Raw genomic sequence first — 14,302 nt, 5'->3', positions numbered from 1 at the left:
ACTATTCAAAGAAGATAAGATGAGCCACGCTTACTGTAATGTAACTATTGCCTACAGGCTCAGCATTCTGTGAAAAAATAATAGTCACAACAATGAATAGAGCTTTAGGCTCTGTCTGACTTGATATTTCACCAGAGCATAGAATTCTCTTTACCATAATGATAAGCAGGTCTTCTTCCTAGACGATGTATTATTTCCACTTGTGACATAAAGGAATAGGTTTATAAATCTGCGAGGATGATGACTAAGTGGAAAGAAACAAATCTTGGTCTGAGGCTTGGACTGAGGACTCCGTGGGTAAAGTGCTTGCTGTGTAGGTAAAGACCTGAGTGTGGACCCCCGTTCACACTAACAGGAGCAAACAGACCAGAAAATCTATTAAAGACACCCAAGTGCACGGCTGACAGTCCGGGTAAAGAGTAGTGGGACTGTGTCAGCTTAATGTCTGTGACTAAAATCTGCTCAGAGGGTGGGGCAGATTCACACACAAACTGTGCAGAAAAAAAAAAGGCAGAGTAAGGGTCTAGCAATCTGACTTCCTACAGAAGGATTCATCCCACCAGGCTTCAGAGTCAGTTTTAAGCTTTTATTCTTTCATTTGCCCACAGCATCAAGTACATGTTTTATGTCCATGACAGTGATCTCTACTTTCATGTTCTTGGGTAGGGAGCCCCATGCAGACAGAAGACCAAAGCAGACTGAAGGGATGGTTCAGCATTGAAGAGTCCCTATAGCTCAGGTAGAGGACCTAGATTTGGTTCCTAGCACTGAGGTGGCAGCTCACAGTCCTCTGTAACTCCAGTTCCAGGGGATCTGGGGTCCTCTTTTGGCCTCCATGCAAGAGGCCTGCATGCAAGAGGTGCATATAAGTTCATTGTAGGCAAACACACTCGTATATATATACACATATACACATACATATGTATATATATATAAAATAAAAACTGTTATGGGAGGTCCTTCCGCTCCTCCAGCCAATAGCAGCTGAGATACCAGCCCATTGGGGTGTGGTCTCTCTCTTTAAAATAATGGCCACTTCCCTCCTCGCTCTCTCTTACTTCCTGCTCCGCTTCCGGCGACTAGACTCCCTTCCTGATTGCACAGAGGGCTGTTGTCTGGGACTGTGATCTGTAAGTTTTTTCCCCTTTAAATAAATAACCATTCTGTTAATCATAATTCCAAACTGGTGTGGGACTGTTTGTGATTTACGCCTTCACCTTCATCTGGCGCCCCATGTTGGGCGCCACTCTGTGGTGAGGAGCGGTGGGCTAGCTTTACACCCAAAATAATTACACGGAAACTGTATTCTTTTAAACACTGCTTGGCCCATTAGTTTTAACCTCTTATTGGCTAGCTCTTACATATTGATCTAACCCATTTCTAATATTCTGTGTAGCACCATGAGCTTGCTTACCAGGAAAGATCTTAACCTCCGTCTGTCTGGAGTGGGAGAATCATGGCGACTGCCTGACTCGGCTTTCTTTCTCTCAGAATTCTGTTCAGTCTACTCCGCCTACCTAATTTTCTGTCCTATTAAATGGCCAAGGCGGTCTCTTTATTTAACCAATGAAATTAACACAAAACAGAAGACTCTCCCCCATCATTAGAGTGGCGCTCCAACATCATGGACTAAATCCACTTAAAAACCTTGGAGGGCTTTTAAAAAAAAAGAGAGAGAGAGCTTAACACAGCTTTTTGCAAAGGGGCAACCCTCTGGAGGTTGAACTGCTTGGATATGGAGTTTCTGGGTTTCTTAGTAACACCTGGTTCAAAAATCAGAAAACAAACAAACAATCAAAAATATTGTGTGTAGATGGGCACTTATAATGTTATGTTGTAATGATGTCATGGTGAGCCATATGCTGGGACCATCATTGCTGTTGCTCCTTTGAAAAGTTTCCAAGAACTATGAGCTAATGTTTTGTTTTGTTTTTAGTATGTCTGTGTATCTGAGTGTTCCTACATGCAGGTGCCTAAGATGGCCAGAAGAGGGCATTGGATCCCCTGGAGATGGAGTTACAGGCAGTTGTGAGCTGCCTGATGTAGGTGCTGGGAACTGAACTCCAGTCCTTTGTAAGAGCAGCAAGTACCCTTGATTGCTAAGTCCACTCTCCAGCACCTCATGATTGGTTTTAATTTAGCCGTTGAAAATCCAGCCTTAAATCAGCATTTTGCTTAAAGGCAGTAGAGGCACTAAAACCACCAGGATTGAGAATAGCAAGAGCCAAACTGCCTTGGTTCACAGTCCTGATTGTCTCACAGTTTGACTCTGTAACCACAAGAAAATTACAGTTCTAGCCAGGCATTGTGGCAAATGCCTTTTATCCCAGCGTCTAGGAAGCAGAGGCAGGTAGATCGCTGTGAGTTTGTAGCCAGCCTGATCTACGTAGAGTTTCAGGACACCCAAGCTACAAAGAGAGACCCTTTCTCAAAAGATAAATAAATGAATGAAGCATTATAGCTCTATAAATGTAAGGTTTAAGTGTGAATCCCTGGAAAATAGCCCCACTGAGACCTGTACATGTTCAACACTCAGTAAGTATTGCTGTTGTTGTTAAAGACACCTTGCACTGCTGGCTCTGTCACTGAGTCACAGATTAGTTTAAATAGCGGGGGAAACGGCAGCCCAATTAAGCAGAGCAGAAGACGCCAGTTTCCAGTGCAGGGATGGGGAAATCCTGCTCCAGCTGCAGATGTATCTACCAAATATAGCGTTCACCAAGAGCTCGACTAACACTAAATCCACACATTCTCTCTCTCTGCAGCTCTGTGTTCACAACATGGTGCTGACTCACAGCCAACAAATACTCACCGAGTACTATGCTTGGCACTTGAAAGATAATGATAAAAATGCCACGCAAATTTCTTAACACTATAGGAGTGGAGATAATCCAGAATTAGCCATGATGTTTTCTTTACTTCCTTTTAGGGGGTTGTAGGGAGGTTGAAAGGATGTGAAACTTTGGAGATATTAAGCTTTTTCACAGCGCTTCCACTGGAAGTATCAAAAGAGAGGCTCAGATCCATGCACTCAACCGAGTATAGGGCTTGGGTGTCTTACCTTAGAGAAAGCTGCCCAGTGGTTTCTGTGAGTAACCCCCAAAAGACGGGGGGAATAGTCAGCAGGTGTTATTGTCCTTTTAAGACAGGATCCCCTGTATTCCAGGCTGAGTCTGACCCAAACTGGTTCTGTAGTCAAGGGTACCTTCTGAGTGTTGGTTGTATAAGTTTTCACTTCCATACCCATTCTTGTTTGGTGTTTGTTCACATGTTTCAGTCCATTGCTGGAGATCAAACCCGGGGCGCTATGTATCCTGGGTAAGCAATTCTGTCAGCTAAGCTGCTCTTACAGCCCTCTTTGAGTCTTTGTTTTGTTTTTATTTTTTGAGATAGGATTTTACTCTGTAGCCCAGGCTAGCCTTAAACCTAATGGAGTGCCTGCTAGCCTCCAACTTGAGGTTATTCTGCCTCAGCCTCGCGAGTGGCATGAACCACCACATCCAGTTTTCACTTATCTTTTAAAATGACAGCTATATTTGGGCAACATAGCCATAATTGTAAACTGCATGTATGTGTATACACCGTGTGCATGGCTGTGCCAGTCAGATTCCCTAAAACTGGAGTTATGGATGGTTGTGAGCTGCCACGTGGGTGCTGAGAATTAAACTTAGGTACTCTGATGTGGGATTCCCCTGTGTGTGCTGTGAATATGTTTTATTACCATTGGTTAATAAAGAATCTGCTTTGGGCCTATGGCAGCACAGAATAGGGCAAGGCGGGAATTCCAAGCAGAGATAGAGGAGAAAAAAGGTGAAGTCAGAGAAATGCTGTGTAGCTGCCGAAGGAATTGACGTCTGGGAACCTTATCCCACAAGCCTTGTGGTAAAATACAAAATAATAGAAATGAGTTAATTTAAGATGTAAGAGGCCGGGTGGTGGTGGTGCACGCCTTTAATCCCAGGACTCGGGAGGCAGAGGCAGGCAGATCTCTGGGAGTTCGAGGCCAGCCTGATCTACAAGAGCTAGTTCTGGGACAGGCACCAAAGCTACAGAGAAACCCTGTCTCGAAAAACCAAAAAAAAAAAAATTAAGATGTAAGAGTTAGTTAATAAGAAGCCTGAGCTAATTGGCCAAACAGTGTTGCAACTAATATAGTTTCTGTGTGATTATTTTGGGTGTGGGTGGTTTGGAAACAAACAAGCAGTCTCTGACTATAGTCCTCTGCAGGAACAAGTGCTCTTACCTATCGAGCCATCTCTCCAGCCCCTGGTTACTCTGAATTTAAGGTTAACCTGGGCTACATGAGAGCCTATCTTAAAAACTAAACAAGACCCAGTAAATTAAAACACTGTGATCACATCATTTTTTGGCTTGAAAATATTTAATACAGGCCGGGCGTAGTGCTACACACCTAAAGTCCCAGCATCAGGAGCCCCAGAAGAGAGACTCATGAGTTTGAAGTCAACCTGGGTGACATAGAAGACTGTCTCAAACAGAAATAAACCATTCGGGGCTTATTATATGAACTTAGAATTTCTGATGTAGTGAGAGACCCTTCATGCCCTGGCCCTCACCTACCTTTTCTGTTACCCTCTTTTGAATCTAATCAAATATATTGAACCCAATGTGCCATGTGACCTTTCCTGCCTAGGGTGCTTTACTGATTTTCCTGCTCCTGGGGGGCTCTTTGTGCTATCATTTCACCTTGATGCTTCAGGCAGGAGCACGCTGCCATCTTCCTCTGCCACTCCCCAGTGTCTGTGTCTGCTCTTCTTGGCATGGCCATTGCACGTCTGTCACCATAAATGTCTAGTTAACTGTTCCGATAAAGAATCTTATTTTTTATGAATATGTACTCAGGAAATGTGCCTCTTATCCTTTAATTAAGAAATAAAAAGGCGGGGGGCTAGAGAGATGGTTCAGCGGTTAAGAGCACTGACTGCTCTTCCAGAGGTCCTGAGTTCAATTCCCAGCAACCACATGGTGGCTCACAACCACCTATAATGAGATCTGGTGCCCTCTTCTGGCCTACAGGCAGGATACTGTATAAATAAATAAATCTTAAAAAATAAATAAATAAAAAGGCGGATGCTGGAGATTACTGACTGATCTTCTGGAGGTCCTGAGTTCAATTCCCAGCAACCACATGGTGGCTCACAACCATCTGTAATGAGATCTGGTGCCCACTTCTGGCCTGCAGGCATACAAGGAGGCTGAACACTGTTTACACAATAAATAAATGAATCTTAAAAGAAGAAGAAGAAGAAATAAAAGGGCAGCCCCAACACTAAGGCAGAGGCAGCAGGTCTCTGTTAACTCTGTGAGTTAAGGCTAGCCTGATCTACAGAGCAAGTTCTAGGACAACCTGCTACATAGTAAGATCATGTCTCAAAGCAAACAAACAAATGACAGCAAGGAGCTGGAGAGATGCTCAGTGCAGTGGTTAAGAGCACCAGTTCCTCTTGTAGGGGACCTGGGTTTGGTGCCAAGCACCCACATGATGCCTCACAACCATCCATAACTCCAGTTTAAAAGGATCCAACACCCTCTTCTGACCTCCTCAGGTACCAGGTCCATTGGTGGTGCACAGACAATTCTTCACATTAAAAAGACAATAACAAATAGTGGGATGGTGGTGATACAGGCCTTTAATCCCAGCTCTCTCGGGAGGCAGAGACAGGTGGATCTATGAGTTCAAGGCCAGCCTGGTCTACAGGGTGAGTTCCAGAATAGCCAGGGTTCTCCAAACCCTGCCTCGAAAAGCCAAAAAAAGAAAAAGGAAGGAAAGAGAAATAGATAAGCACTGGGCACTGTGACCCACAACTGTAATAGATGTAGTTCAGTGATAGAGCACTTGCCTATTATACCCAGGGCCCTGGGTTCCACCCAAATTCCTAGCAAAAAGGAGCCTGGGTCAGGATGATTGCAAGGCCTGTGCTTCATAGCAAGACTGTCTCCAAACAAACAAAAGTCAAAAAGACTTGGGCTGGGAAATGACAGTGAGTAAGAATGCTTGCTGCACAAATCTGAGACCTGCGTTTGAACTCTCAGAACCTACATAAAAAGCTGTGCTGGTGAGGACACATGCTCCTGTAACCCCAGTACTATAGGGTGCGAGCAGGAGAATCCACCTCTGGGGCTCCTGTCTGTCAGCCTAACTCTGAGTCCAGTAAGGGACCCTGTCTCAAGGGAATGAGGACAGCATGGTAGAGCAGGACATGTGTGCACACTTGTACACATGTATATACATCTACCTCTGTGTTCTTCCTTCCCCTCCCCCACAGAGAGAGAAAGAGGGAGAGGGAGAGACTCCAAACATTTTTAAAACTTCTTTAATACTAGCAAATTATCTTCATCTTCTACCTATGTCATTGATCTGCTTCTGTCTGTTCATGCGGGCGGGTATCTTATTGGCAAACAGGAAACTATTATTTTTTATGGTGTGTGTGTATATCTGTTTTGTCTATGTGTATGTCTGTACACCACATGCATGCCTGGTGCCTGCAGAGGCCAGAAAAGGGGGTCAGATCCTCGAACTGGAGTTACAGGCAGTTGTGACCCACCTGGTGGGTGCTGGGATTGATCCCAGGTCCTCTGGAAGAGCAGCCAGGGCTCTGAACCACAGAGTCATTTCTCCAGCCCCCAATAGATATTTTCTAAGAATTCTTTGGTACTTTTAGCTTCTTCAATGGCCTGCAGCTCTGACAGTGACCCCGTTCTAAGGACCATTCTGAGCCTTGAAAGTGCCGATTTCATTGGTCGGTAAAGCATGTGGTCTCTTTAGTATGTGGTAGATGTCTAGAAAGGATGTGGTCTTGCGGGCAGGGTATGAGAATTTCTAGAATGTGATGTAATCGTGAGTCTCTGGCTTTGCACATTAGAGAAGAGGTTTCTTTGTGTATGAAAAGTTAATAAGTAGTTGGCTGCCAAGAGATATGAAGACTTTTCTGGCATCAGACCAAACAAGACATGACATTTTATCACATGTACTCATATTCGAGAAATTAATTTTTTTCTACTATATTTATTTCCTCTGAGAATGTCAACAGGAAAATGGATACAGTGGTGTCTTTAATATTGAAGTAAAGCAGGTAACTACATTGGTTCTGAAAGCAACATGAAATGTCATCATTTTGGAAGTGGGTCACTAGTAATAATCCACTGAGAAGCCAAGCCTGCTCTGTCCCTGACCAGCACGTGTCTGGTGCCCCTAGAGTGTGAACAGCTGCTCCTCTGACTTGGTTGTTCCATAGGAATTAGCTCCTTGTTTCACAGAGGACAATTGATTTAAAGGACCCAGAGGCCAAAGTATAAATTTAGAACTAAAAGTAAGCTAATCTATCCATTCTCTCCCATCGTTAGTCAGCCTAAAGCAATTGATTAATTGATTATAACTCAGTACAGCCATTAGCATTAACAGGCTTGAAGGTTTAGATGTTCGTCTGGAGACAGGAAGGCAGACGAATAGCTTAGAATTGAAGTCTAGCATGGGAAGGCACGTTATCAGGCCAAGTCCAAGCCAAGCACTGTGACTCGGGCCTTTTATCACAGCACTTGGTAGGGTGAAGCAGGAGGCTAACTTGGACTATCTCCTGAGATCCTGCCTACACAAACAAACAAACAAACAATGCAGAGGCCTGACTCTGCCCCAGATCTACTTCTTGCATCCACTTTTCCATTTTGAATTTCCCCCATTAAATGGGAAATTATTTTTTAAAGGTTCCTTACTCAGAAATGGAATTAGTTTAAGGAAGGTGTGGAGGTGCATGGGTAGGTGGAGAGAGAAATCTCCCTTTTCCTCGGAGCCCTCTGGCTCTCCCTGAGCTAACTCCCCAGAAACTTTGCATGAATGTACTGTGTGCAACCTGCAATTCAGTAAAGTAGCAACGCTGTCACAGTCACCAGGGCTGTGTTAATGTAGCTTCTTCAAACCATTATGTGCAAGCTACTCTCTCAGAGACAAGGAGGACCCAGCAACTAAGTGAATATTTTCTTCCTGGAGCTTGAATAAATATATCAGTGGCTATACCACTGAAGACAGTGACACCCCTCTTCCCAACAGCCACTAACTGCCACAGTGGTATCTCAAAAAGGAATGGAACCTCATGAACCTGAGCCCCTCTCCCATGCACTAGAAAATGCTGACAGGTCTACTTCTGTGCAGGTCTTGTTCAGGAGACCACAGCTGCAATGAGCTTGTGAGTGAACCAGCCATTTCATACCCAAAAGACAGGTCCACAGCACTCTTCCCCGTCCACTGGCTCGCAGATTCATCTGCTCTCTCTTTTGCAATGTTCCTGGAGCCTTGGGTGGAGTGATACAGGTGCCAGTTCAGGAGCCAGCTCTCAGCAGTTACCCACTCTCAGTACTTTGAAGTGGGAGTTTTTCCATTAATTGCTGGCCATTGCCAAAAGAAGCTTCTCTGACAAAGCTGAGGGAAGCGTTGCTCTTTAGGTATAGGTGTATTTAGAAGGCAGCTCACAGTATGTCCATTTAGCAAAGCAACAGTAATAGGTGCTCCACATGACCTATGATCTCCCTAGCCATGGGCTCTTCACCAGGACATAATACCAGGCATGAGCAGAATATTACTTTTTATTTAGTATTTAAGAATCAGACACTTTGAAGTCTGATGTGGTGGCACACATCTCTCACCCCAGCAGTTGGAAGGTAGGGGCAGGTGATCAGGACAAGTTCAGAGTCACCCTAGGCAGTCTAGCAAGTTTGATGCCAGCCTGGGCTACATGACATCCTGTCTCAGGAAAAATAAAAAAGATAAATAAATATTTTGATAACACACTTGTGAATTGAATGTAGCCGAACAATGAGCTGTAACTTACTGAATCTCAGAGAAAGTAGCATGTGGACACTGTGACCTGGGTTTAATCCAGACATGAATACTAAAAGGACGGCTCAATGGGTAAATACCCTGTTCCCATACCCATACTACACACATAGACACACACAGGTAATTTTTTTAAAGACAGAGAAAAAAACAGATTAAAATTAATTAAGAGTAAGTGGCATGGACTGACTTGGTGGCATATGCCAGCCACTCAGCCTGCCAAGGTAGAAGGATTTCCATTTTGAGGCCAGCCTGAGCTCCAGGATGAGACTCTATCTCATAAAAACAAACAAACAAACAAAAAAAAAAAAACTAAAACCAAGTCAGAATGGGATGACAGCTGATAGGGCACTTGCCTAGGATATTCAAGGCACGGGATTCAATTCCCATGGTGCCACCCCTGCCAAAAGAATGAGCTAATAAGCAAGTGAAAGGATTGTTATTCTCTTGTATGAAAACTGTGAGGCTGGAGCAAGCAGTTCCGCTTTGAATAGGCCTTATCCCTGTACGTGTTGGGAGGTGAGGTAGTCTGCTCGCTTTGGCCCAGGCTGGCCTGAAATCCCAGGATATGCCAATACACCCTTCTCCAAAGTAACGTCTTCATAATCTGTTGCCTCCCTGGTTTGCTACAGCTCTGGCACTTGGCCTTTGAGTGGGAGCCCATCTTGTTGATTTATGTAAGCCTTAAGAATCTGTCTGAGCCCACAGCCGTCGCCCTGCGTGTGTTAAGGACCATAGCCAGTCAGTCCTTTGCTGTATTCCTCTTCTGTTTCCTCCAGGCCTGGTAACTACTAATGTCAATATCTTTTCTTTCAGTCCTCCTCGTCCTCTGACGAATATGAACGACACCGTGGTTAGCCACATGTCCTCTGGAGTGCCCACTCCCACCAAGAGGTAGGTATGTCTTGTACCTTGTAACTGGAGACAGACTTCTGTCCCTGATGCCACTGCCCTCTCAGAAACAAGGCTTGGGCAGAGTGTCCCACTGGGCAGGAAGGCTGGCGCTCTTAACCCCACTTACAGTCAGTCTCTTAATATCTGTTCTTATCCTCCCCTCCTTTTCTGACTCAGCTCTGACAGGTGCCCTGTGACAAGCAGCAAGCAGTGTGTTGGTGTGTTAGGCGTGTTTGAGGTCTTTACTAACATTAAGCACAATTTACTAGTCATGAGTTTCAACAATTTTATATTTGATTTTGTAAATATCAAAGATCATTTCTGCATCTGATTACAGTCTATAAATTAAATTAATCTCTTATAAAATAGTCTAAATCATTCTGTGCATGGTTCATAAGCATTTAAGTTGAAAAGCCCAAGTCCTTCAGTCTCAGTTATATAAAGAATTTGCTTTAGGGTCCTTCAAGGAAAAAAACTCTATAAACTCTTTTCTCCTTTTTATTTAATTTTCTCTTGTTCAAAATTCTCATGGGCAGACTTAAAAGAACTGTATTGGATGACATACTTTCTATTTGATTTAAGCTGTCCCATGACCAGAGCAAATACAGAAACTCCCTCACGGGCACAGCCATTAAAGAATTCTTTCAACAGTCATCACTTGAAAAGGAGACAAAAAACACACGGACAGACATCCCAATTCACCCAGCATGAGATCCCATCGTCCCTGAAAAAAACCAGCACCACTTTGTGCCATATGTGTTAAGCACTTTGGATTAATGCAGCTATAGAAATGCGATCTTCCTGGTAAAATTTGATTCAGTTATAATCCCGAAGGCAGACATGGTTGTTCCTATTGGCTAAAACTCCCAGAGCAGCGTTTCTCAAACCTGCAGAAGAATCCCCTGGGGCACTTGTTAAAAATACACATTTCTGGGGCCATGTCAGACTCGATGAATCAGAGTCTCCGAGAAGAGGACCGGGAGAGGCTCTCTGTTTAGCAAGTTCTTCAGGTGATTTTTGTCATCAAATCAATTTGGGGAGTAGCCTTAGCAGGAAGCCGAGGAGCTAGCAGCAGGGCCACCCTAGAAACAGGACTCAAAGGCAAGAAAAGCAGTGACCTGGTGAGACAGCTCTGCCTATGTGGAGACTCAGGACCTGGATGGACCAGGTAAGAGCACTGCCCACTGCCTCCTCAGAGCACTTCCGGGAGACAGCCTCGCGGTGTAAGCAGAGCCATGTAGAAGGTAGTGTGCAGCGCTGTTTTAAGTCGATCTTCCTGCGTTTGGATCCAGCTGTCGCCTGACATGTTTCAGTTCTTTAGTCTGTGGGGTCAGTGATGACATTTGCCTTGTGGGGGTTTATGTGAGGATTTAATAAACTGCTTTTTATTATTTTAGAGGTAATTGGGGTAAGAGGCCCAGTGAAAAAGACAGAGAATAGGTTACAAATGATGGCCTCATTTGTAAGGACCAAGAGCAGCTGGACCAAGGACCAAGAGTTGCCTGTCCTCAACTTATATATGTCCATCACATTTAAACCCTGCCCTCTCCATTGAGGATGTTCTCACTTTAAAATTAGAAGACAGGGCAGGTTGGTAGAAGAATTCAGCTTGGAAATTTAGGTTAACTTTAGTAACATCGCCTGTTAATCAAGGGTTTGCTTCATCTGAATTCTTCTCCTAGTTTACTAGTTTTGTTCCCCGCCATCATCATGGTACATGAGAGCTCCAAGTGTTAGGGAGTGCCAGGATAAATGCAAGAAGTGCGGTGACCCAGGCTGAGTGCGGCTGCAAGAGGTGTCTTTCTGACAGGTTTCCGGTCTTCGGGAAGATTGACAGGAGGGACTGTGGACCCACATTAACCATGGCCACTGTCACAAACAGGCTTAGGCTTGCTATATTACCCCCAAGTCCCGGTTATCAGTGTCAGTCCTAAAATTATGTCTTCCGTTTTATTAGAGCTGGTTCAGGCAGGAGAATATATTCCAGATTAAGACTTTAAAAGTCAGCATTTCAGCTGGCACCTTGGTCTGTGTGAAATTAGTCCTAGAGCAGATATCACAGTGTATCCATGGTAACCAGCGGGCTGTGCAGCTTGGAGAAGCACAGCGCAAGAGAAGCCACTTGGGCACAAGATGCCTTACCCTGACATTGTACCGTTATGATCCTGGGGGATTTTATATATGTCCACAGAACATGGTGAGATGTCCCCTGGATAACAGTAGTTCATACACAGGACATTTTGTGTCTCCGGTAACCAGGGAGTCTAAACGGCAGGTAGCATTTCACTTCCTCAAGACTCAGCTCTTTTTGTTCCTGCTCTGGAGTGGTGTAGTCAGTCCTGTTTCTAATCTGTGAAAGCCAAGAACCCCAGCATGTCTTCCCCAACATGGAGTCTGGTGCGACCAGGGCAGGGATTCCCAGAAGGAGGGTGTAGCTCTCCAGAGATGAGCAGTTTTCTTGTGAAACTCAGCACAAAGATCAGACCAGATCAGGCAAGTAATGTGTACTGCAAATAAAAATAAATTAAATAGGAAATCATTGGGGCTGGAGAGAAGGCTCAGCGGTTAAGAGCAGTGACTGCTTTTACAGAGGTCCTGAGTTCAATTCCCAAAAACTACATGGTGGTTTACAGACATCTATAATGAGATCTGATCCCCTTTTCTGTAGTGCAGACAGAGCACTTGTACATGAAAGAAAGTAAGTAAATAATAAATATTTAAAAAATAGAACATTTTAAGCAATTTGGTTTCTTTTCTTTAATCAATTTACTTTTTTGAGATAAAGTTTCATGTATTCTAGGCTGGCCTTGATCTACCTTTTGAATGCTTGCACTTCCACATCTGTTGTGTGGTCCTGGAGACCAAAACCAGGGCCTCAAACATCCTGGCAGGCACTCTTTCCAACAGAGCTGTAGCTTCATCTTCTGCCTTTTCTAGTTAGACATTCATATGTGAATGGTTTTGGCTAGAGTTGTCAAAAATAATGCTATATTAGCCAAAAATAAAAGATACAGATGACTTTCTAAATAGAAAAAAAAAAATGTTGGCTGTCTTGTGAGGGGCTCAAATTTTATTCCTGGAAGTTTCTACTCAAAGTGTTTGCTCTTTGTAATATCCTCAAATCAGGGAGCTGAAGAGATGGCTTAGTGGTTAAGCATGCTTATTGCGAAATCCTGAGGACTAGAGCTTGGATCTCAGCACAGATCAGGTGGACTGTGCACACCTGTGATTGGACATTGAGGGGTGGAGACAGAAGGCTCGCTGGAGCTTGCTGTCTTCTAGCCTAGCTCAGAAACCCAAGCTCCAGGTTAAGGGGAGAGAGTGATGGAGGAGAACTCCTGGTGCAGTCTCCCAGCCTGTGCTCAAGCCAACACACGCACACACACTTGCTCTTTTTATTTGTTTGTTTTTTTGACACAGGGTTCCTCTGAGTGGCCCTGACTCTCCTGGAACTGCTCAGTAGACCAGGCTGGCCTTGAGCTCACAGACGCCCACTTGCCTCTTCCTCCCGAGTGCTGGGATTAAAGGCGTGCACAACCACCTCCACCCAGCCACACTTGCCCTTCTATACACACAAGACGCATGTATACTTACATGCACACAGGCACACAATAAATAAACTAAAAAAAATAACTCTATGGGTATTTCTATAGCTAAAAAGAAATTTTATCTTTTTGTCTTCAACTAAATAGTTTCTTTTGATTTATTTTCTTTGTATTCATTAGAATGACACATTTTAAAACAGTTTGAAAGACTTTGAAAACTTAAAAAAAGAACAAGTTTGATCTCCCCTTCATTGTCTACTCTCCTCCCTTTTGTGCCCCAGCCTTCCTTTTCTTCAAGGCTCAGAATGCAGATTGAGCTTTGTACAGCTCTTGCCCTGATACCCAGATAGATATGGAAAACAAAATTGGTATTTTATTTCAAATGTCTTTTTAAAGTTTCAGCATTAGTTATTTGTGAATGTTTCTCTGTTTACAGTTCTGTGGAAATTTCATTTAACTAAACAGTAACAAAAACTGCCAATATGAAACTTTGTTTTGTACATGTGGTTGGTTAATGTATGAGTTACAGTTTTTATATTTCTTATAGTTCTTATATTTCCAGGGTCTTATTGTTTATTGTTTTTTGTTTTGTTTTGTTTTTGAAACAGGTCTCACACTGTACCTAGGTTAGTCTCACACCTGAACATCTGTCTCTGCCTCCCAGTTGCTAGGAATACAAGCATTACACTACAACACTGAGCAAATCTCAGGCATTCAAACCTAACTTTACTAGTTACAGACCCACAAAGCACGGGCACAGGTAGAGAGGGAGGGCTGCTCTGCACATTGATCACTGGCAGAGGACACTACCTATTATTTACCTCCTTCTCTCATAGGCTGCCAACACTTTCCTATTGTTAGCAGGTAGACATACATATCCCCATTGGAACAGATACTCCCAATATTGCTGGGAGTTCCAGTGCACACGACAGCCAGGGCCCTCCAGGGACTACGCTTTTCTACCCTGTGATTTAAAAGTCCAAAAGGGATCCCTGAGGCCTAGATTGTGTTACTGCCT

The 14,302-nt window shown here is 43.9% G+C and overlaps 1 protein-coding gene across 9 annotated transcripts in view; it reads left to right on the top strand.

Annotated features, from left to right (window-relative positions):
• The window catches only part of LOC121439635 (dystrobrevin beta), a 234,448-nt gene that overhangs the window by 159,225 nt on the left and 60,921 nt on the right, over positions 1-14,302 (top strand). For all 9 annotated transcript variants that reach the window (XM_041640172.1, XM_041640169.1, XM_041640167.1 and 6 more), the window contains one exon: positions 9,662-9,739. In XM_041640172.1, the coding sequence (XP_041496106.1) occupies positions 9,662-9,739 (78 nt within the window). The remainder of the gene's footprint in view (positions 1-9,661; positions 9,740-14,302) is intronic.

Source organism: Microtus oregoni, unplaced genomic scaffold (assembly GCF_018167655.1).
Source record: "Microtus oregoni isolate MIOR12 unplaced genomic scaffold, Mior012 000062F_ref0000492, whole genome shotgun sequence".
Classification (NCBI taxonomy): Eukaryota; Metazoa; Chordata; class Mammalia; order Rodentia; family Cricetidae; genus Microtus; species Microtus oregoni.
This window is presented reverse-complemented; position numbering and strand designations above follow the sequence as displayed.